The 24,564-nt window shown below is 43.5% G+C and overlaps 1 protein-coding gene across 4 annotated transcripts; it reads right to left on the bottom strand.

The window, feature by feature from the left end:
• Positions 1–21,326, bottom strand: LOC135711687 (BAG family molecular chaperone regulator 3). 4 transcript variants are annotated; one of them, XM_065234617.1, is made up of 10 exons: positions 21,247–21,326; positions 20,860–20,974; positions 20,447–20,608; positions 20,125–20,306; positions 4,673–5,011; positions 4,046–4,305; positions 3,773–3,986; positions 2,985–3,398; positions 1,033–1,173; positions 1–965 (listed from the first exon to the last, which is right to left on the bottom strand). In XM_065234617.1, exons 1-10 carry the CDS (start codon positions 21,318–21,320, stop codon positions 749–751), a joined length of 2,118 nt encoding a protein of 705 aa, XP_065090689.1. In that variant the 5' UTR covers positions 21,321–21,326; the 3' UTR covers positions 1–748. The 4 variants fall into 4 exon arrangements, with proteins under 4 accessions (XP_065090689.1, XP_065090687.1, XP_065090690.1 ...); XM_065234615.1 differs by having other exon boundaries at positions 1,033–1,188; XM_065234618.1 differs by lacking the exon at positions 20,447–20,608 and having other exon boundaries at positions 1,033–1,188.
• Positions 21,327–24,564: the final 3,238 nt, after the last annotated feature.

The raw sequence follows: 24,564 nt of genomic DNA on the forward strand, positions 1-24,564 counted from the left end.
GGTGTGCAGGATACATGAATGAGTGAGAGTGTTGCGTTAAGGGAATAAGGATCATTTTCATCTTTTAAATTCGATATCTACAGGTCAGCGCACATGAAAATATTGAACTAGAAAAGGAAATTGAAGCCAGTCGTCAAAATGTCAACTTACTCGAGAGTCGAGAGTACCTTATTCGCAAAACAAAAAAAATAGTTAGGTGAAATCGAAACCTTCTACATTTGTATCCCTAAGAGTCTACAAGTTAGGGAATTGACTGATGCTATAAGTTTCCCGGTTCTGCTAATTAGTGACAAGGTGTACCGCAACTCCGGTTTGTTATAGTGCCGTCTATTGGTTTCATGAAGCTTGCCTTTATATGCCCATCTACCCCATCTTACTTGTGTATATAATATTTCCTTATCATATTTAGTGTAAAAAAATAAACTTTATCCTTAAAATAAGATCAAACGCGTGTTAAGTAGATATACCCACCAAGTAGTCAAACAACACCTTTCCGTAATATATTCACACAAGTTAGATATTAGCGTTAGTACGTAGATTAAGACAACTCGTTTTCGCTCGGTGTCGATTCAAGTATTGCACTCTTGCTCTCCCGAAAGGGGAAGGAATAGTAGTAACCCACCCACAATAACAATGTCAATCAAAAGTTACGACCAAAGATTCGTTTGGTTTTTGGTATAGGATTTCAGTGGTACACAATATAGCGTTTCGTTAGCCGGGGCGACGCCGATCGGCTCCGGAATCGTCCCTAGTTGCATCTGACGTCCGCCGCCAGGGAGCAGTTGAGCTGCCCGTACATACTTCCCTTGGCCAGACCGGCGGCTGGACCCTTGCACAGGTCTGAATTCGGTCCGCGAGCCGTGTAGCTTCGGTCCAAGCGAATCGACCGGTCCGGACCGAGTGCCAGCTTCTGCGTACCCTTGGCCAGATCCGGATTGGCACCGTTCCACGTGACGTAGTCCGCTCTGTCGGCAAATAAATGAATCATTTAAGATGTTAGCGTAGGAAATGGTAGGATCAGAAGAAACTCACAGGAGCAGATCGTCGTTCGGTCCCTTGAACAGCTTCACATTGGGACCCTTGCTGGCGATCCGCGGGATATTGACGGCCATCGTGTCTCCGGGGATGGTCTGCTGCGACGGACCGTCCAGATCGTCCTCGGACGAAGAGCTTCTAAAAATAGAATACCTAACATTACACCGAAAGGGGGCGATGCATTGCGACACCAAACCGGACAGGTAATGCAGGGTTTTTATTTAGCACAGGAGAGAACAAGAATAGAGAGAAAAGAAAGGGTCGAATCGAGAAACGAGAATAAATACAAGTTAACCATATAGATGGGAGAGCAGCAAATGCGAGTAAACGAAAACAAAAAAACAAGGTACAAGCTCGTTGCATTTGAAAGGTGGATCTTTTGAAATGGAACGAATTTTAACATCTAAGGCCCCTGGCAGGCGGAGTGAATGCGAGAAGCCGAACGGACAAAAGATTTAATTCTTTATTGGTAATCTCGCATTTACTCTGGCAGGGGCCTTAGGGAACTGTGATTACAAAAGTTTAGTAAATTGCAATTGGAATTTGTCAATACGAACGATAGAACGACGGCAGTGCTGAAGCGTGTGATAGGTGCTCAGATGGTTAGTTTGTGGTTACTACTGAGTGAGCTTTTCTTTGCAATCGGAAATTCGAATGGCTTGGTTTGCTTTATCGAACAATGTCTTATCGTACAAATTGATAAGAACCGGGGCTCTGCTAAAGAGTGCTAGTATGTACTCTTGTCCAAATAGGAGTTAGGCCATAATTATTAAAGCCCTACAGTAAAAGTATGGACGTCTGTCAAAAGTTGTTCCAATCGAACCGTCAAAATGCACCACTTTGCTCGATTGGAACGATTGGAACAGCTCTTTCAGTTTTGTGGTGACAGTCGTCCATACTTTAACTAGAGGGCTTTAACAATTAGAGGTTTGGTAATTTTTCGTGATAAGCAGTTTGTATTTGCACAGGCGCATATTTTTGTCTTACACTCAAAAAAATCCACACGTCATAATTATGAATCTCATACTTGATTCAGTACTTATTGTGGACCACATCCATTTCATGTGTGAATCTTAGGGGGTTATTCCGAGAGTCGAAGTGACTTTTGTTACTAGTGAGGTGAGAAAAGTCACGTCGTGGTGCAAATCAAATGGAGGGTCACATCACCACGACGTGACTTTTCTCACTTCACTAGTGACAAAAGTCACTTCGACTTTCGGAATAACCCCCTTAGACTGTGAACCATGCCTCAACACTATTGGTTCGAATTGTGACACACTTGGAGCTCAACTTTTTGGCTCAGCTCTGGTACTCTCTTCGGTCCCAAGCTAATCGATGTAGCCCTCAAAACATAGGAAAATCCACGAGCCCCTCATGTTATCTGTCAAACGAATCAAAACAAACATAGCGTAGTACTAGAATTTTGACTAGAATGGGGTACGTTAATCGACTTGCTTGGGACCAATAGGCTAGTCTAGTAGTGAGCCAATTTAAAATCTTTAGTTCCTTCATGTTTCCAAGCAGATTTGACGGTAATCTGAAGGCTGTATTCTGGACTAGTTCAGTACAGTCTTCGAGACTATGGGGACGTTAAGCACATATTCCAAGGCAGGCAAAGGGCAGCTTCCTAGACAAGCGCCGCGGACAACTTATACGGCAAACTGAGGACGACCTACAAGGCAATCTGCGGACATCATGCAAAGCCGCCTTACTTGAAGATCCAGCCGAATTCGATAAAGCAAAACGCAAAGCCTGTTTCATTTGCAACTACGCTCAAAAGGATAAATAGCGGATGGATCATGATCATGTATACCACGACAATAAATGCAGCACGCTTTGCAAAGAGGTGAATGTGAGGAAAGAGTAGGAATTCACAATGCAACCAAGTTTCTGTACACATACAACGAAAACAATAAATAAATGTTATCCACACAACATCAAAACCATACTTTGCGTGATCGGTTTTGGCTCTAGTTCGGTATTGCGGCTTTGCGGAAGAAGTGGAAGCGACTGCTGCTGCTGCATTATTGCTATTGCTACTGTCGATCAAATCGGTGCTTCCGGTTGCTTGCGCTTGATTGCCGTTGCTGGTGCCAGATTGTGGTTGTTGCTGCAGCTGTGATGGTGATTGTGGTGGTGATTGTGGTAAACCATTAATGATTGCAGTGGAATTGGTGGAAGTGGTGATTTCAATGGAAGCATCGGTTGCATTCTCGTTGTCTGCCGCAGTTGATTCGTTTTCTACGCCCGCTGCTCCAGTGGTGATGCCACCTTCGATTGTCGTTGCTTTCGGATGACCATCTGGGGTTAGATTACCCTTTTTCGGAGGGCGCACGTAGTTGGATGATGTGCTGTTGGCGCGGCTATTGTTTGTTTTCAAGCACGCACGCACACACATACACATTGAGTTGTTTCATTTTGGCATTCACGTGATTTTGCGCGTGGTGACATGTGGGTGATTTTTTTTCGAATTAAAACGATAAAAAGAAAAGAATGGAGAGAAGAATTTTGAAAATAAATAGCGAAACTTAAGCCCTTCGGTATAGAAATCGTCATGATTAAACGTCTGATGATTGTTCTATAGTGTTGAAAATGAGTAACGAAACAGTTGCATGCAGTTCTATGTTGAGTACTAGTGCTTCTGAAGCATTTCGAGTAGATTGTTTTGTGTAGTATTTCTTCATTAGTCCTTCATTTAGGCGTTTTAAAGCGAGTTAACACCGTCAATCGGACTTACCTTGGCGTAGTGCTACCTGCTTGGGCATTCTCCTTGTCTTCTTCCGGCTTATGAGGAGCGTCAATTTTGACGCTCTTCTTCTTTTCTCTGTCTTCCTGGATCACAATGTTGAGAATTTGCTTGGCACGATCTTCCGAATAGTCGACGCTCTCCAGTGCCATCAAAATGATTCGCTCGGCAATGTCTTTGTACTTGGATTGGACCCGGGACTTAACTGTAGGAATTCGGAGGATTTAAATCGGCGCTAAGGAGGACGGTTTTCAAGTAACTTACTTTTCTTCTTTTCCTCGTGGGTCTTAGGTTTGGCAGGAGGCGTTTGCGATTCAGCCCGCTTGGCATCCGCAGCCGACTGCGATGGGCCATCCTTTTCGGAGCCCTTGCGAGACGAGCTCCGCTGATTGCCTGATTGCTCTCGTTTTTCGTAGCCCAATTTGATCAACTGTTGCGATGCTGTTTGTACGTTGTTATCCGCATTGGCCAGCACGTCCAGAATCAAGTCTTCATCTGCCTTCGGGAAGAAGCTCTTCAGATATCTAAAAAAAAGCGTTGATTTCAAAAAATGAAAACGTCAATCCAGGAGGTTCATTCCGTCGTTGCATTCGGTTTTTGGGGTAAGTAAAAACAAATAAGTTCTGGCTTATGATCATGCACTTCTCAGCTAGTAGGAATAAAGACGGGAAATATGAACAAATAAACTGATGAATTTAAAAAGAAATCAATCAAATATTAACACTACTACTGGGAAAACACATACACACGCGAATGGTGTAATAAACTGATTGGTGGAACAGAACCGGTTAAAAGCAATCTACAGATTGTCTACAAAAGAACATTTATAAGGTTCCTTTCCGGGGAAAGAAAGAAACAACAGGAGTAGGCACACATCACTATCGAAACAACCTCAGTCTCATCTTGGGCGATGAATGCGGTTTCGGCGAGTTGTGCCGGATGTCGAATCCGTTGCTGCGCGGCGATCCATGGCCGTAGTAGCTTCCATGGCCGTAATAGCTTCCGCTGGCACAGCTGGCCGGTCGCGGAATCGGACTACCGGTGCGGGAGGTGGAAACCTCGCTGCGACCGCTCAGCACCGGGGTCATCTGGAAGGCGGAAACCACACCCATGGCCGTGTTGTGGAAGTGGCGCTGGGGCAGCGGGGGCGTCGAGTATGGGCCCGGGGTGGTCAGCGGGTGTTTCTCCACCTGCAGGGCACTTATGACGACAGCTTCGCGGTTGTAGTATCTTGGAGTTTTCGAGTTATCGAAGGGTTTTGGTATTTTTTTTTATTGTTTTGAAGGAAGGCAGCAAGTCGGACACACACACGAAATGAAGCGGTAGTAGTTTAGGCGTTGGCATGTTTTCAAAACAATACAGCGCGACGGTTTTACGGTTTGTTGCAGGACATTGTTATGTTCGTTAGTCGGAAAATGCAGCGTGCGATAGAAAAATATACTCGTGTGTTAGAAATCGTTAGAAATACCCGGTGTGTGGCAGTATTTGATGATCTTGGACGACTGTGTAATTGCAAACAGTAATAGATCGTGTGTAGTGTATGTGAAAACTAACAACTAAAACAAACTCAAATTGTGTTATGGTGTGTGTGCGAAGTGTGATTCTAGCGTACTATTTACAGCAGGATTTTTAACAGGAGAAAACAATTAGAACCAAAACTTTTTCAACAAGGATTTGTTCTATCTTCACTAAAGCTAATTTGTCTCTATTTGTAAATTTAAGAGTTAATTTGTTTTAAAGGGTTAAATTTTTGATGGGGAAACTCAGCGATGACAGTTGGAAGATATCTGTACTTCAATTTCAAGAAGTAGCATATGCAGACGTCACTACAGCATAATTCTGAGAAACGCACAGTTCAGTATTTGAAATCAAAGTAGTCATTGGATTACCTGACCTGGTCACTCTTGTTATTTTTCGCTTTTATTTCAATTCAAGAGCTCGATGTGAGCAATTCAAGTTTGCTTTAATAAAACATTCTTTCATTCTTCTCGGCCTGTTCATTATTGCCCCTCCTGTCCACGTAGTTCCTTCAGGTTATGGGCTCGTCTACGAAGGAAGGCTCCGGAATTCCGCAGGTGAATGAAACGATCTTCAAGAATTGGCGGTTTCGAGTTCAACTGTACCTGGATGCGGCAGAAGTTTCGGACGTATTAACCAAGCCAGTTCCCGATGAATCGGACCAGGGAGGGGCGAAGTTTTTGCAGTTAGATCGGAAAGTGAAGTCCTTGCTAGTTTGATTCCTTTCTGATGAATGTCTAGGCATAGTACGGGGCGGAAGATACATATGCGAAGAAGTCTGTAGCAAGTTAGACCTTTTGCGGAAGCAGTAGGCCAGGCTCCGTATAAAAGAAGGAACTTCGATACGGCATCATTTTCAACAGTTCGACGATATCATACGCCAACTCAAATCGGCAGGTGCGAAGGTCGAAGAGAATGACATGGTATCGCAATTATTTCTCACCCTTCCCGATAGCTACGACTTATTTGTAACGGCTCTAGAGAATATCAACGAGAACGACCTCACTGTGAAACAGCGGTTACTGGCTGAAGAATCCAAGCGGTCTGATAGGATGGAAGATTCGAGCGAAGACAAGGCAGCAGCGTTTGTTGGAGGCAGAAATAAGAAGCAAAGTTCAACGGAAAGTGTCATCGATGTGGCAAAACTGGCCACATGATGAAAGATTGTCGTGTCAAGAAGACCGATGGTAACGTCAACGCAGCGGTTGGAAGCAAAGCAGTTTCGTTCATGGTGAACCAGGGGCCTTAATACGGGTGTCACTACACGGTGATAAAGAAGTGATACTCATAATAAGAGCCGTGATTGCCGTACAAATCAAATGTGGCCAAAGATGGTGTGTCGATTGTTGGGAAATATGAAGGCGCAGTCAAGGGGATTTCCAAAGAAGGTATTCTGTTCCAGATGAAAAATGTAATTTTCGTTCCAGAGTAGCTGCGAGGCAACCTGCTTTCTGTCAAGAAGATGTCCCAAGCCGGGATTGAGGTGTTGTTCACAAGCCGCGGCGGAAAACATCAGGCGCTGATGAAGCAAGGTGATGCGGCGATCGGTGTGGCACAGTTGCGAGGAAATCTCTACGAGTTGGAGTTAGATCTGGACGTGGTAGGACCTACAGCAAGTCTCTGCGCAGCGGAGGTCAGCAATCTCTGGCATCGTGTTTGGGTCACGCCAGTCAGACCACAATTAATACGTTAGTTCGACACAATACGGTGGAAGGTCTTGGCCCAAAAGTTGATTCAATTGGATTCTGTGGCACATGTGTGCTTGGAAAGCAGTGCAGAGAACCCTTCAACGGAACTCGTGAGCGAGCCAGACGATTGCTAGAGCGGATACATTCAGATGCGTGCGGACCAATCGATCCGCCGGCTTGGGATGGATCGAGATATTTCGTCTCCTATATAGATGACTGCAGCCATATTACGTGCATCTACCTGATGAAGAGAAAGTCCGAAGTCTTCGTACATTTTCAAGAGTATGAAGCCATGGTAACCACCCAGTTTGAGAAACGAATTTGCAAGCTAACTGTCGACCAGGGACGTGAGTATTGCTCCGGAGAACATAAAGCGTACTACAAACGAAAGGGAATTCAAATTCAGCCAACCGTTGCATACTCGCCTCAACAAAACGGCGTGGCTGAACGGTTCAACCGAACCCTAGTAGAAAAGGTGAGAACCATGCTTATCGACTCAAATATGCCAAAATTCATGTGGTTGAAGGCAGCACTTACTGGAACGTACTTGTTGAACCGGTGTCCTAATGCTGCTTTGTCGGATAATCGTACACCTGCTGAGCACTGGACAGGTTCGAAACCTGATCTCTCCAAGCTGCATACCTTTGGACGTAAAGTGTTTTCGTGGGTTCCAAGCCAGCTGAGGAAGAAGTTGGACAACAAGAGTCGGGAGGCGGTCATGATTTGCTATGCTCCAAATGGCTACTGCTTATGGAACAGAAAAGCAAGAAAAGTATTCATCTCTCGTGACATCAAGTTCGATGAAGCTTCTTTACCATACGCAAATGAAGAAGATGAAGGCACAAAGGTTCTCTTAGTGATTCCCATGTTGTTTCCGCCAGAGGGGGACAATTCGTCGACCGAACAAGAAGCAGTAGCTGTTATCGAAAGCGAAACCGAATATGAAGTCGATCCGGATACGGAAAGCAGCGTTGACCTGGATGAAGAAGCTCTATCCGAAAACCCTCGGGCGCTCCCTTCACAACATAGAGGTGATGACTATTCAGAGTCTAACACTAGGCGCAGTGAACGGGAGCGCAGACTCCCAGGTAATTTACTTGGCTTCTTTACTTGGTTTAGAGCAACATCTGCTGGTAAAATTTCAACTCTCCCAGATCCCCCGGAATCGTACGCCGAAATCGAAGATCGAGAAGATCGACAGCTCTGGATGACCGCAGTTAAAATCTCTTGAGGAGAATAAGGTGTGGACGACGGTGGAATGCCCTGCCGGTATCAAGCCCTTGCAGTCGAAGTGGGTCTTTCGCGTGAAAGAGGATGAAGAAGGAAACCGTGTGCGATGCAAGGCAAGACTGGTAGTCAAAGGTTTCTTGCAGAAGGCTGGCCTGGACTACAATGAAACATATGCATCCGTTGCGAAGTTGACGACGATTCGTATTGGGACTCCCGTTCCATCATGGTGAGCTGCAAGAGAGCATCTTCATGGCTGTTCCGGATGGCGTCAAGGCAAACCCTGGGTTGGTGTGCCAGTTACAGAAATCGTTGTATGGTCTAAAGCAGTCTCCTCGTTGTTGGAAAGAAAAATTCAATCCAGCGCTGCTGAAGCTAGGTTTCACACGTTCCAAGCACGACTATTGCCTATACACCCGTATCGACAAGAGGGGAAAAGACGTTGTTTTCATCGTGCTGTATGTCGATGATCTTCTGATAGCAGGTATGCAGCTGACCACCATAATGAAGCTGAAACGCAAACTGTCGGCGAGGTTTGAAATGACCGATTGTGGAGAGTTGACTCACTCTCTTGGGATGAAAATACGGTACGATCAACAAAATGGTAGAATGATGCTGTCTCAAGAAACCTGCCTGGAAAAGATCTTGCAGAAGTTCGGCATGGCGGAGTGCAATGCAACAAAGACGCCAATGGAGAAAGGATTGAAATTGGATCGTCAAGTGGCCGAAGGTGTTCAAGAACCGTACCGTGAATTATTGGGAAGCCAGATGTACGTGATGATATCCACAAGGCCGGAGATTCCAACTTCAACCTGGACAACAACATTGGACAGCTCTGGAACGGGTTGTACGATACTTCAGTATTCGAATATCTTAGCAGCTTTGCTACGTGCGGATCCGCGTATTTGACGTACCGCCGGAGGTATCGGATCTCAATCAGTTGCGATTTTGGAGCAACAACAAGATCAATCGTACCATCTGGGAATATATACGAAAGTATCGAGCCTCGACACGGAAAATGAGGTACACAGGGGTCACAGGGGAAGATATTGACCCTCATTACGGGTGTCACTTCACGGTGAAAACGAAGTGAAGTGACCAGTTGTCACTCACGGTGAAGTGATTGCCGTGTAAATCAAATGGGAATCACTTCACCGTGAGTGATAAGTTGTCACTTCACAGTGAAGTGACATCGGTAATAAGGGTCATTATATGACGGACTGGAAAACCAGTGTTTCCTTTGCAAGGTCGGAGAGCATTGCAGGAGGGCTCGGATTCAGATGAAGAAGTAGCATTACCCATGTCAGAATGTCAGTCACTGTAGAAGGAGGATCAAATCGACGAATGTGTAGGGAGATGAAGTATATAGGAAGAGGAAGAACAAGAAATGGATGGATGAAACGGATGAAACAGGAAAACTAGCGTCATGCAGAATCCTACAATGGCCTTCTTGAAAAAAAAAGCTAGATCGCATTATTGATGTAGGACTACGATAATATTTTGTCCGATTCGCTGGGTCGTCGATTCGAATATTGTTTTAGAATATAGTGAATTTCATAAGTCAACTCTTTTGTAGAAATTATTGGTGGCCGATGGTTTGGGTGGTTTTGTAAAACCAATTCGATATGGTTGCTAAAGTGTCTACCGAGATGAATGTTTGGACTTGGGGAAAACAGCTCATTTGGCTGAGCAGATCAAACCCATCCAGCTCACTAAGGAGAGCCGATTCTCTTGAACAGCTCTTCAGAAATTTAACACAAATTCAAAATCGGAAAATAAATAAGTGGTTTTGGTGATCCTAAACCAATAGAGCTTAAAACTACATAAAATCAATAAAACAGTAAAAAAAAGGTTATCTTCCATTTAATTCCACTTAATTATTTTGGTATCCATGACAGATACGTATTTCGACTACAATGTGCAGTCTTCATCAGTGTCATCCATATCATATGACATATCAAAATCTAACCCCCTTAAGTACTCATCCCTATGTAAAAAAGTCAAGATCACAGGTACTTCAATACATAAAATCGTAAAAGTAGTCTAAACCACAAATTAATATTTCCAGTATCGACAGAATGGGCCTGTGGTCCGAGAAGTACGAACAGTACCTCTTACATTCTGCACGAATATTTCTGGTGCTAGAGCTGCAACCTTATTTATGCATTTAGATTCACATCCGAAGCCCCGGCTTTTGAGCATACTCAACACATAAAAATGCTTCCATAGCTCACACTTTAGTGTTGATTATGCTTAAAAGGAGGGAGCAGTATTGACTATGACGTCCAGCCGGAAACGACCGACGACATCGACCGGTGTCTGCGCTCCATCCATGCTTACTTATTACCCCCGTTGAAAAGGCCAGTGCTTTTGGTAAACATTTTTGTGAATTTACATAACCTTGGTCAAGTCATGGTGCATCACCACGAGCCTGCAGTATCGGAGGTAATGTCTAGAGTCGCTACCACCACCGTAGTTGTCCCTGACGTAAGTAGAATATCGGCTGATGAGATGATAGCAGCCATAAAATCCACCAAAAACATGAAGGCCGCTGGTGTTGAGGGAGTGGTCAACCTCGTGTTGGTGGTCTTCAATAAGTGTTTGGTGCTACCGGCATGCTTGACTATAGCCAAAGTCATTCCAATCCTACCAGTGCCAAAACCTATCTCCCTATCGCCTCTTGTCCTCCATCTCGAAGCTATTCGAAAAACTGATACTCAGCCGTTTGCTGTTGTTCTCTAACGAAAACAATATCTTGCTCAACGAGCAATTCGGTTTTAGGAAAGGTCACTCTACCATCCATCAACTCGCACGGCTTACTAACATCATCAAGCGGAACAAGTCCGGGTCGAGTGATCCGTGCTCTGACGAGAAAAATCCAATCAGGCCTGGATGTTCTGCCCGACTATTTCAAAATCTGAAAGATATGTACCAATGCAGCTAATACTATTAGATCAGAGATCACAATATTTCCGCATTCCAATTCACCTCGGCTTGTCCCTCTTGTAACGTAACAAAATCGCGGGTTGCTTGGTTTTCACTCCTCCCTAATTCGCGATGCCTAAGAATTGGCGTAACTTAGCTTGCTTCAAAAGGGTCATTGGTTTCGTGAATGCATCCGCAGGTTGGTTTGCTGTCGAGATGTATTCGAGTTTCACTATTTGCTGCTCCAATGCTGCGTGTACAAAATGGTTCGCGATGCTGATTGCCGACTGATTATCGCAGTAGAATTGGCATTGCTTCAACTTCTGTTAGCTCCGAACGCAGATTCTTCCACCACATCGCCTCATGAATGGCCCGCGAAAGTGCCTACGGTTGGTTGCTTCTTCACAATCCAGGATATGGCAGTCCCTTACATGGTGAACAAGTAACCTGTTGTCGATCTTCTGTCATCAGGATCTCCTCCCTAATCGGCAAAGCTATACCCTTGAAGTCCTCCAGTTTCGTCCTTAGTATACAGCAACCTTTTCTGCGCTGTTCCCTTCATGTATCGGATGATACGCTTGGTTGCTTCTCAATGTTGTCTACCAGAGTTGGCAGAGAATTGGCTCACAGCATTCACAAAGTACGCAATACCTGGTCGACTAGTTTGCACTACATATGACTTCTTTCTTGAAGGGTACTCTTGACATCTGTGCTGCCTTCTCAGCCGTTTCGAGAAAAAATCGATTTATCTAGTCTCAGACTTGGAACTGCTGATGTTGCCACGGAAGTAGCGTCCGTCATCCCAAAAGTGCTGGATTATCTCTTGAATGTAAGAATGTTGGTCCAACGAAATATGCCCTTGTACTCGATCTCTGACAATTCGAATTCCCAAGCTTAACCCAAGTCTTTTTTCAGCTTCTTCTACGACGCCCGGTTGTTTGTAAATATCAGCAGATAATCTACGTATATCGTGACAAATAGCATAATGTCACCAGCCAGGATCCAGTACAGGCATGTAGCTACTTGTGATCGTTGCAGTCCGAATTCTCGCAATACGGCATCCAGTTTTCCGTTCCATACACGGCTCGACTGCTTGAGGCCGTACAGCGCTTTCTTGAGTCTCCACACCTTATCGAATCCTTCTGGCTGCATTATGTACAATTCTGCAGGAAAGCAGTGAACACATCCATCTGGTCCACATCGAAATCGAACTTCACTGCCAGTGCCATGAGGTAGCGAATTGGTGAATAACGTACTACTGGAGAATATACATCTTCATAGTCAATTCATGGTTTATGCGAGCAACCCTTCACCACGAGTCTCGCTTTGTATCGCTGTATGTTGCCGTCGGGTCCACGGTTGGTTTTAAAAACCCACGGATTGCCTTGCGTCCTTCAGATAGATCCACGTCTGATTCTGGTCCAACGATGCGATTTCTTCCTTCATCGCTTGTATGCACAGCTTTCAGGTCACCGCATGACCTCGTCGTAGGATTGTTGATCGTCCTCCATGGAAACATCGATCGTTGATGAATCGGATAGCTGGGTGGGAAAAACCATCACCAGAAAAGGAACCGTAACTAACAAAATCATCATACTTGCCCGCATTTCCGACCGCTGCGCCTCAACCCTTGTTGACTTTCTGCAACTGATCTTGTTTGTTGAGGTGAGAGCGCAGGTTTATTGCAAGATGTGCTTAACCTGCTGTTTGCTGATTCTTCCTCGTCGTCAGAACTAACTTCGGTCTCATCAGAACATTCGACTACGACTACGACTTCTTCTGTGAACAGCTTTATAAATTCGACTGGCTTCGAAGCATGTTCACAAGCTGCAACGGACTTTGGAATGCTTTCGCTGATCACGATTACATTCCGACTGATTATGAAATCGTTTCGCTCCGAATCGTATGCACGATAGCCCTTGGTATCTTCGCAGTATACAATGAACACGCCTTTCACCGCCTTTGGATCGATCTTTTTACGCTTTATCTTCGGAACATGGACTATCACGCTTGAACCTAAAACACGTAAATGCTTCAAACTTGGCTTTCTCCTTGTCCATGCTTCTTCAGGAGTCTTCCCTCCTATGGACATAGCAGGAAAGCGATTCACCAAGTATGCTGCCATTGAAAACGCTGCTGCCCAAAATTATTTCTTTAGTCGTGCATCGTTTAGTAGACAACGAGCCTTCTCCACCAATGTGCGTTTCATCCTTTCCGCCGTACCGTTTTGCTTCGGTGTATAAGGAGACCTGTCCTGATAACGTATACCATCACCCTCCAACGCTCGTCGAAATTTGTCGCTTAGGTATTCCCCTCCATTGTCGGTTCAAAGAATCTTGATTTTCTTACCCGTCTGTCGCTCAGTCTATGCTTGAAACAATTTGAACGCTTTGTTTTCAGGAAATAGTCAAAAACTCGCTTGCTTGCTTCGTCCACAAACGTGATGAAATAACGATTGCCACACAACGACGGAACCTCTCCAAGCTCCAGAACCTTGTTCTTGTTTCACTTCTCTGGAACAGGTGACTTGTTGTGCCTTGTGGCACGTCGCTCCTGAGTTAATATACCACGCCTTACTCTTGACATAACCCATCGCAAATATTCTGCGGATCCCTTTCGGCTTTTGCTTCATCTTTTCGGGACATCTGGCAGCGAAATGGCCAAGCTTATCACAATTGAGACACGTCTTCTCAGCCTTTGTCTTCTTATATTGAACCTTAGCTTTGCCTGGGTTCGTCCCACGCGAGTACAGTGTTCTATTGTCGCTACATGTAATGAGAAACTTTTCGAGCAAAATCTTGGCTTTGACCAAATCCGATGACAATTTCGCTCCAGACGCCTCCCATGATCATCGGCTCGTAATATTCATAATCAGGAGCAACGCGACTAACCACAAATCATCCATTTTGAAACCAATCGTTGAAAGTTTGTGGCTGGTAGACATCAGCTCGTTGACGTAGTCTTCAACGGTTGAACAATTTACTAGCCGGATCAAAGTAAGCATACGTAGGTGACCAATCTTCATTGTCAAACCAGAGTCTTGAAAGGCTTCGGCAAGTTTCTTCCAAGCAGCTGCATTGTCCTCCGCATCCTGAACCAGACTTTAATTGTAGCTTTCTATGCTCAGGCAGAGCGTTGGCAACGCTCTCAGCTTGACGTCCGATGCAACGGCTTCTCCTTCGGCAGGCTGAACAGCTCTCCAAACTCCAGTCGCGAATCCGGATCATCCGCATCGCAAATGCCCTTCAACATCTCTATACCCGGCATAGCTACGGAACCCGTCGTAACTCGAACGCTTCCTGCTTCAGTTCGACTTCCGCTTCTGCTGCTACCGCTGCTACCTCCAGTTGACATATTGAAAACTTATTCTATTATTTTCGTTCGATTAGTTAGGTGCTGGGCCCATAACTTCTTGGAAAGTTAGAAGGAAAACCGGTGCTTCAGGTTTGAAGGAATAAAGTGGAAGGAACGTTTATTCGCTAAATACTTGCTAACGTAACAAAATCGCGGGGTGCTTGGTTTTCAGTTCCGCCTGATAACTAAAATACTTGATAATATTGCGCATTTCACACCAAATTAGACTAATAAGCGCGTTTTCACTTATTAAAAAGTGTGATAAAATTGCAAGTTTACGTCTAATCGTCTTGGTGTCTTCGGTGCACTTATTTCTTATGATGCGGGCAATAAGTGCTCTGAAGACATCAAAACGATTTGACGGAAACGTGCACTTTTATCACACTTTTTGCATTTTTGGGACAGTCCAGTTTCAGATGCAATCAGCAATACCTTGGTCTCACCCTTGATAGCAAGTTGCTGTTCCGTTTCCATGTGTACAAAACATGCAGATTGTGCAGATTATAGGGCAGGGTGGCGATTACCTGGAAAATCAGGGAAATTCAGGGAATTCAATTTTGGGGCTGGAAAATCAGGGGATTTCCATCTCCAAAACTGAATTCCCTGATTTTCCAGATATTTGACACCCTGTCTTGTAATCCCTATGTGCACTGGCTACTATATATAGAGCTTACAAATTAATAGCAATATGAAGGCTTGACCGCACCAGCTCCGGGGGAGGGGGAGCGGCCATCACTGCGAGACTGAACATCAGTTGCCGGCTACTACCAAGCTTCCAGCTGAAAATTATCGAAGCCATCGGAGTTGAGGTGAGCACATCGCTTGGTCCAATCGCGGTCTACTGCCCCAATCAAACCAACATTAGGGACGGCTCGGCCGCAGACCTCCGAAGAGACATCAAACTAACACGACGGCGGCAAAATTTCGTCATCGCTGGCGACCTGAACGCCAAGCATCAAGCCTGGGGCAATATTCGGCGAAACCAGAACGGCACAATCTTATACAACGATCTGCAGGAAGCCCACTACAACATCCACTCCCACCCGGTTGAGTCGATCCGGAGCTCATGCCATCAACGACATCTTCATCAGCAACATTGGCGATACCATCTCTCAACCTATCGCCTATCGGGAACTGAGCTCGAACCACTATCCGGTGGTGGCCGAAGTAGGTTCCTCGGCCAATAGGTTTCAAGTTTCCCGGCGAAATTACCATCGTGTCAACTGGCAGCAGTATCAGCGCTGTGTGGACACAGCAATCGATTACGACGTTCTACCGGAGTCGTTCGAAGAAGTCGATCAGTGTCTGCAAACCATCGAAGAGGCGATATCCCGTGCCAGGGAGCAACACGTATCAGCATCCCTACATGTGAGTCATACTCTCAACCTTGACAGTCCAACCAAAGATCTTATCAGGCTCCGTAACACCATTCGTAGGCAGTTCCAGCGTTCTGGGCTGCCCCACTTGAAGACCAATGTCCATAGGCTAACCAAAATTATCCAGGCCAGGATGGTGGAACTCAGAAATAACAATTTTGCCTACAAGATTCGCTCTCTCCCAGATTGTGCAAAACCATTTTGGAAGATGACCAAAATTTTGAAAAATAAGTCGAGACCGATCCCTCCGCTTTCCTCTGTTGACCAGAACTTGGACCCATCCCTACTCATAACCCCAGTTGAAAAGCCAATGCTCTTGGTCAACATTGGTTGTGATTTCACATAATCTTGTCCAAACCATGGTGAGCCCCCTTGGGCCTGCCGTACTGGAGGCAATGTATAGAGTCGCTGACACCCCCGTAGTAGTGCATGATGATAGTAGAATATCGGCTGATGAGGTGATAGCAGCTGTTAGAAGCACTAAAAACATGAAGGCCGCGGGTATAGATGGTGTAGGCAACCTCGAGTTGAAAAACTTGAGTATTGACTTCTTCAACCATCTTACCGTTATCTTCAACAAATGTTTGGAGCTTGGCTACTTGCCTGCATGCTGGAAGTTAGCCAAAGTGATTCCAATACACAAGCCTGGCAAAGATCCTACCAGTTCCAAAAGCTATAGCTTTGTCCTCCATCTCGAAGCTTTCGAAAAGTTGACACTCAACGGTCTGCTGGTGTTTTCAAATAATAAAAACATCTTTCTCAAAGAGCAATTCCGGTTTAGGAAAGGCCACTCTACCATCCACCAACTCGCACGGGTTACTAACATCATCAAGCGGAATAAGTCCGTTTCCAATACATCTGCCATGGCATTGGTGGACGTCGAGAAGACGTTCGACAATGTCTGGCATGATGGTCTAGTGTACAAGCTGCATCGATACAACTTTCCGATCTACCTCGTGAAGATCATCAAAAACTACTTGTCGGGCAGATCATTCCAGGTCTATTTGAACAATACGTTCAACGTTGATGCAGGGGTCCGTCAGGGTAGCCTGCTTGGGCCTATCCTATTCAACATTATCACGTCAGACGTTCCTCCCCTGCCGGGTGGTGGCATCCTGTCAATGTTCGCAGATGACACCTCCATCATCTATAAGTGTCGAGAGATCCATGCTCTGTAGAGTAAACTACAATTAGGCCTGGCTGTTCTGAACGACTATTTCAAGAGCTGAAAGATCTGTATCAATGCAGCTAAAACACAAACCATTCTGTTTTTACACCCAAATTCACCTCGGCTTGTTCCGTCTGCTAGCGTCAAGATCCATCTTGATAGCACTCCGATTGAATAGTCGAGTGAAGTAGTCTACCTTGGTCTCACCCTCGATAGCAAATTGCTATTCCGATCCCATGTGGAAAAGACATCCACCAAGTGTAACATCTTGATCAGGTCGCTCTACCCTCCGATAAACAGGAAGTCCACCCTGTCCCTCAAAAACAAGCTTGCTGTCCACAAGCAGATCATTCTGCCGGTTATTGAGTATGGTATGTCAATCTGGGAGAGTTGGGCTAAGTGCCACCACCTAAAGCTTCAGAGGATCCAAAACAAGAACTTGTAATTCTGAGATTCACCACCTGGCCGGTCTTCAAACGCTCGAGGAGCGAAAGACTTCCACGCTGGAAAGGTTCAGAGTCGCCTGTCTGCGATCAAACCACCACATCATTCGTGATTTGGCAGCCTAGTTTAAGTAGTTAGATAGGCTCCTGTGCTCAAATAGGTAGGTTATCTTCGTTTTAAATTCAAACGAAAACAATCCCATAAAAGGGTATCCTGTAAATTAGTGCTAAACACAATCATCACATTAGAATAACCAATAGACTGATGCAAAATTTGACTTTTTCGCTCCACAATACTTAAACGATTCCAAATCGGATCCTGACTAACCTCTCAAAATTTGAACCCATTTGGTGAGAAACTGAGATGGCACAAACCTGATGAAGTTTGTATGGGAATTACTATGGTAAAACCAAGATTTTTGTTCATGTCTATCTAATAATTCACCATATCGGTCTGCTTCCAAAGCTTTCAACTGTACTTGTAGGAAATTTTCCCAGCTACAACTTTGCTCAAGAACACTTTTTGATTAAATGCAAGGATCGAAAGTTATCAATGGTTCAATGCGCTGATGTCTTATGATCATGCTCAACCAACTGCTCAGCAGGCAACATTGGTGTTTCTGGGGCGTTGAATAGGACACAAAAATCATGGCTACTATGTCACACTGCAAAATACAGTGTTGCCTATAGAGCAGCTGCTTGATCATGTCATAAGTTTATCAATCTCTTAAATAAATAATAACTTTTTCCTGTCTCGTTTTACATAGAAACGATCTTCAGCAAAGTTGTAGCTGAGAAAATTTTCTTTAAGAATAGCTATCGAACCGTTTCGCAGCTCAATATGGAAAAAGACTAGAAAGCAATGAACAAAAAGTTGAGATTTCCCATAGTAATTAACATGTAAACTTCAAATGGCTTGTGCGAAGTCTGTTTCTAACCAAATGAGTTGTAACTTTTGGAGGCTAATCAGGACCCGATTTGAAACCATTTAAGCACTGTGGAGCGAAAAAGTCAAATTTTGCATCAGTCTAATAACCAATTAAATAGTACAAAGATGAAGAGCCAAAGGCTAACCAATTGAAATGTTAAACCAAATGTTGTAACTATAAAAAACCAGAAAATAAACGTAATTTTTTATTAATAGCAATATGATAAACATTAGAGAGGGTCTAGTATAAGAGAGGAGCGCCTAGGTGATTTTTAGCAACACTGCCAATGCAATCAAGATAGGCACTGCTCGATTGGCTCTGTCTTTGACAGTTCGTTTGGCTCAAAACTTGCCAGTCCGCTCCTCTCTTATACTGGACCCTCTCTAGTTTTGAGCCAAACGAACTGTCAAAGCCAGAGCCAAACGAACAGCGACTATCTTCATTGCATTGGCAGTGCTGCTAAAAACCACCCAAGTATACATAGGATGCCAAGGCTCTGCTCTTCTCTTATACCTTCTCTAATAAACATCTCCCCACGCACCGAACGTCAATCATAACTGTAAATGGGTCAACCTGGACAGCCTCAACTGGCGCAGCATCCTGTCTCCAGACAGGATGTCGTCGCTATTTATGTGTATTTGCGACATTTCCGTCCTTTCATGATGAAAGCCGAAATCAAATATCCACCGCCGGCCGACCGGTGGCACATCACAGTACAGTAGGTATGCCGCAGTAAGTAGGTTGGTCGGGGGAGGGCAAAGTGTTTCTTTTCTATTTTCCCACCCCATAAGTAGTGGATTCAAGTAACAAGATGCCCTTAGGCTTGATTCAAATCTCATGATTCTCAGGTAGTGACATTTGGGGTAAAATATAGGGAAATTACTACTAATCTAAAAAGAAAACTAAGAAGTATCACAAATACGCAGGACGATTAAAAAGCACTCATTTCGACCACCTGACTCAGGGAAAAAAAATTAATTGTAAAATTATATAAATTCATTTCGGTTCGGTAGGATTTACTTAAAACTTTCAATCCGAGTCAGGACGAACTGAAACACAAAGTCCCCATGTCCCCTACGATTGGATGAAAGTATGTATGTATACGGTGGAGTGGGTCAGCAGAGCAGATGAAAGCAACAACCGCACGATGTGGGCATGGTTGTTTGTTAGTGGCTTTTGAGGAGCGCAAAAATGTATGAGATGGAGGTGAAGGAAGATGTGAGCACACTGTATATACAATATAAAGCTTTTGCACATTCAACAGCGTCGCCAACCAGAATAGAGATGGTGGTGGGGTGGGAATGGACACAAAAGTGTAATTAAAACGAGAGAAATAAGTGAAATACAAAGGTGAACAAAAGACACCGAATGGAACTGATTTTAAAGCGAAATTTAGCACAAAACACGATGCTGGCCTGAAGCAATACAGAAAGCTTCTTGTTAGTTGGTGGGATACTATGATTAAAGGTCGTATCCACAACCACGTTGGTCAGAAGCTGAGAATGGACTTGTTAAAAGCAAAGAATTAAAAGAAAATACCATGATAATAATTTCATAAGTGTGATTGTGTAGAATGTGATTCTATTGCTGCTTGCAAAAAGCTTGTTATAAGAAGCGTTAGTTATAAGTAGGTTCAGAATCTGTTATCATAGAGTGTGTTGATATCTTGTGTACTGGTGGATGATGGCATAGGCGTTGGAAAATGGCACACTTACTTTTTCAACAGCATCCGAATGTGGGTTTCCGGGACGGTTGGGAACATGGAGTTGATCTTGGCAACGGTGGCATCGGTATCGGCGGCACTGACATTGCTGGAAAATGACGTCTCCTGCATTGCATTGCGCCCGAGGCCCATTCGAGGGGTGTGTGGGCTGGACCGAACTATTGGCGATAGCTCCTGTTGCGGAGATGGAAAAGGGTGGTGGGTGTTAGTGAAAAAAAGGTCAAAGTGTGACATGGAGATAACGTACAGTTGGAGCTGGGTTTATTTTTAGAACTACGTAGAATAAGAGCAAATAGGGCACGCGAGGTACTTACGATAGGTTGTTGTTGTTGCTGCTGCGGTTGCTGCAATTTGGTGGTTAAATTGGGACTAGCTGTTAGACTGGGAACACCTGAAGGTGGATTCTGGAAAGCTTGCTGAGCTGGGTAGAACGAGTTACTTGAAGGGTACACGTGATAGGGAGAACCATGCACTGGCTTTAATTTTAACAGGGCAGCAAATTTCCGCGGTGGGTAGGACAAATTGGATTTATGTTTTTTTTTGTGGTACAACATTACACGGTAGTAACATAGCATAGAACGAGAGAGAGAAGAAAGATACATAGAGGTTGCTCAACATTAAGTCAATATGTACAACAGGGTACTAGCAGCACTTGGCGGGATTCCACGATGCCCTGGAAAAATAAAATCGCAACAACAAAAAACCGAACAACTAAAGCAAGAGTTACCTGCACCGAGATGCTGTCGTTTGAGATGTGCAGCGGGGCCCCCGTTTGTAGTTGGCGAATTCGAGCGCGCGGATCCTCCCATGATGTCGTTTTCGTGAATAGATTCACGTAATAACTGGTGCGAAAAATTCAAAATTTCATTATCCGAGCATCCTGAAGTTATGCAATCGTGAACAACATATTTGCGCGAGACGAGATGACTGAAGGAATGTAAATACGTATGCACCATCCTAGAACAGGGACGCCATATTGTTTTTCGTCTCGTTCAAAATTAGCACCAATTTGTTTTTTGCTTTATCTCTTCAATCACCACATTTCGGCATACATTTTCACCACCAGAAACATTTGAACTCAATCTTCAACCGAGTGGCACTGGTTTCAACTTACTATCGGCCCGTTCGGGCATCATATCTACAGTCCCAGCCGGGAGGTAAACTCATCTGTTCGATCTGCTCCGACATTCTCACTCGTACTGAACTGTGTGATGGAGCCTACATTCTGGCGTTTTCACTTTTCTACGCCTTGTTTTTTTCATAACATCAAAAATAGCACCATCCATCATCATCCCGTCATGGGCATCGTCATCGTTCAAGATGATGATAATTTGTGATGATTTTTCGTTTCAGGGCTGCCAGATAGTAACCCATATTCTTGTTTTCGTTCGAACCGTATTTTTTTTGTATGGAAAATACGGTTCGAACGAAAAGAAGAATATGGGTGATTGTGTAAGCTACACACTTAGAAAATAATACCGAACTCGGTTTATTTTTCTACCGAACCTCTTCGGTTACCAACGAGAAACCGAATTAAGGATTTAAAACAATTTTATCAGGCGTATTTATCGAATCAGACCCGAATTTCGGTAAAAATAGTATAAATTCGACAGATAGACTGAACCGAGAAGTACGATAATGTATCGACATTTAAGAATTCGCTACGTGAAAATTGATAAACTCGATAAACTGAACCGAATATTCGCTAAAATGTGTTAAACGTCAAACGTTCCACTTGCGCTCAACTTCGCGACGGAAATTTTAACCGAAAACTCGGTTCTCTAAGCTGAGTCTAAAATTAGGTAGCCATTTTTTCTCGCATGTGCTCGTCGGACGTGTGCAAAACTTTAGTAAAAATGGAAAAAGTTTTGGAGCAGCTGCAACAGGAGGCTGCACGTTTGATTTAAATCTTTTGTAAGTATTTGAAACTAATGGTATGATTTTATTTGCGGGCATCTTGTGCTATAGTTTGTTTCTTTCTCCTGCCGTGAAAATATATAAGGTTATGCCTCTGGTTTGCAAAGGCATCTTAAAAACCATTTGAATAAGAATGACTTCAAAGTCAGTGATATTTTTTTGACTGTACTTTTTCACGCTGTAACTCGCGTTACGGAAGTTTTTATCCACAACAAATTAAATAAATATATTGCATACATTTCTTTGACAAAACTGGTTTTATTTTTATGAAAATTCAAAGTAACGCATCCGTAATCAAAATTTAAAGCAGGATTTGAAGTGAAAACCGAGCGCTGCCCAAGAGAACCGAATTCCATAATTACAACAGGTGGGTCGGTTTGTTTGACAGCGTTCGGTAATTCTTGAGTAAACCGATGTTCGGTTATTTATGTTTAAATTTATTTTACGTCAACCGAGATTTTCGGTAACTTTGACAGATTGTGGGTAGCAAAAAGAACTAATGACAGCTCGGTTATTCCTCTTTGAACCGAACAGGCTACCGAGCGTTCAGCAGATAAAAACTCGGTTGATATCAAACCGATTTCGGTAATATTTTCTAAGTACACACACTCTAAAGGGCCGCGTATATTAGATCCGTTTGCGTTTTGTTGAAGTAAATTTGACAGTTAGACAATAGATTTATCTGGTACATTGCCGCAACCCGTCAGATCCGGATATAATGTGGGTGGCCCCCGAGGAGGACGAGTCTATCTACGATGCAGGAAATATTGTGTTTTGCTGTGGCTAGCTGCGCGTACGCTGAGTAGATAGAAAGAAGATTTATCACGATTTTGAAGACTGCAAAAAGATGATGCGCAATGCAAGTAGATGCGACAAATGAAAGAAGATTTTTCGAAGAATTATTCGCTAGTGTGAGATTTTTTGAGCATCTAGAATTGAGATTTAGATGTGTCGCCCTCCTCGGTGGCCCCTAAGAATTGTTAACTTAACTTAACTTAATAGAAAACCCATACCATGGACCTCCGGTAATCTGAACGTTCTCAACCTTTCAGAGCTCACGCCGTTGTATAAAGTACACACACTTAACCAGCATTTAGATGTTCGGTTTTTTTTAACTGAACTGTCAAACAAAACTTTTATGGAAAACCCAGTTAAAATCAGACGCATAAGCGACATTCAGTAAGTAAAAACAAAGTTTCGTTATCGTTTAATGCAAAACACTTTCCCCTTAATAAATATTTACGGATATTTACGGAATCCCTTTATGAAGAGCTTTGAGTGTGTTGGTTTATTTCCTTTAAATTCCGTTATAATTGCTTATCTTTTGACAGATACGCGTATTTCGTCAACTACTTGCAGACTTCATCAGTGCCAGTGGTGTTGAGTACTTGGCACTGATGAAGTCTGCAAGTAGTAGACGAAATACGCGTATCTGTCAAAAGATAAGCAATTATAACGGAATTTAAAAGAAATAAACCAACACACTCAAAGCTCTTTCTAAGAAAAATCAGTTAAAATAAATACTGTACAAACCTAGGTACAAACAGTATTGCTGATTGCATCTGAAACTGGACTATCCCAAAAATGCAAAAAGTGTGATAAAAGTGCACGTTTCCGTCAAATCGTTTTGATGTCTTGGGAGCACTTATTGCTTGCATCATAAGGAATAAGCCACCGAAGACACCAAGACGATTAGACGTAAACTTGCAGTTTTATCACACTTTTTAATAAGTGAAAACGCGCTTATTAGTCCAATTTGGTGGGAAACGCGCAATATTGGTTTTATACTGAAGATTCATCAAAACGGCCATAACTTTTACTAATCTTGAATTGTAAAATTCTAATTTTTTTTTCAGCCACCAGATTCGCTAATGTGAAAATTGCGTCCCCGAGGTAAGACGTGTTCCGCAGAGCTCCGGCGCTGGGAGATTCCTGGGAGTTAATAACGGAGTTGCACAAAAATCGATTGCAATTATGTGTTAAACTTTTGAATAGTGATAATTATAATTAGAAATTATGGATTTTATCGTGGAATGGCATATCTCAAAACAGTCACATGATACGATACTTAAAATTATAAAATACTTTTAATTAATTCATGGTTAGCTATGAAATTATTGGATGATCATTGGAAGATAATTATTCATTGACGGAATCATGAAATGTGTTCAAACGAGCATTGAAATTCATAATTTGATTAATGGATCGTAACTGGAGTTGGTAACGGTAAGTTTGGTCAGTGACGTTTGACGAATAACAAAAATAAATTGACATCTTTTCCATACATCCTTCGTCATTGACGAAGAGAGTCTGACTGTAATCCCTTTGAAGAAATCCTATCGCATCTTTTACCGTCACTCCTCTTTTTTCTATCATGCATCAACAAATAAAAAAGCAAATACCATCGGGATTTTATGAGCCATCACGCCTTCCTCCGGAAGGGAAGTAAAGCCATTGGTCCCCGATCCATGACTTGATGGGTCGATAGGTAGGGTCGGGATAGGTAGGTGTGTGG

This window comes from Ochlerotatus camptorhynchus, unplaced genomic scaffold (assembly GCF_037179485.1).
Source record: "Ochlerotatus camptorhynchus isolate MF236.1 unplaced genomic scaffold, CSIRO-AGI_Acam_v1.1 ptg000434l, whole genome shotgun sequence".
Classification (NCBI taxonomy): Eukaryota; Metazoa; Arthropoda; class Insecta; order Diptera; family Culicidae; genus Ochlerotatus; species Ochlerotatus camptorhynchus.

Coding starts and splice junctions, on each gene's coding strand:
- LOC135711687 (XM_065234615.1), bottom strand. CDS start 21,320: ATGTCGGAGCAGATCGAACAGATGAGTTTACCTCCCGGCTGGGACTGT. Junction 20,975..21,246: donor GATGCCCGAACGGGCCGATA/GTAAGTTGAAAC, acceptor TTTTCGCACCAG/TTATTACGTGAATCTATTCA. Junction 20,609..20,859: donor ACGACAGCATCTCGGTGCAG/GTAACTCTTGCT, acceptor TTAAAATTAAAG/CCAGTGCATGGTTCTCCCTA.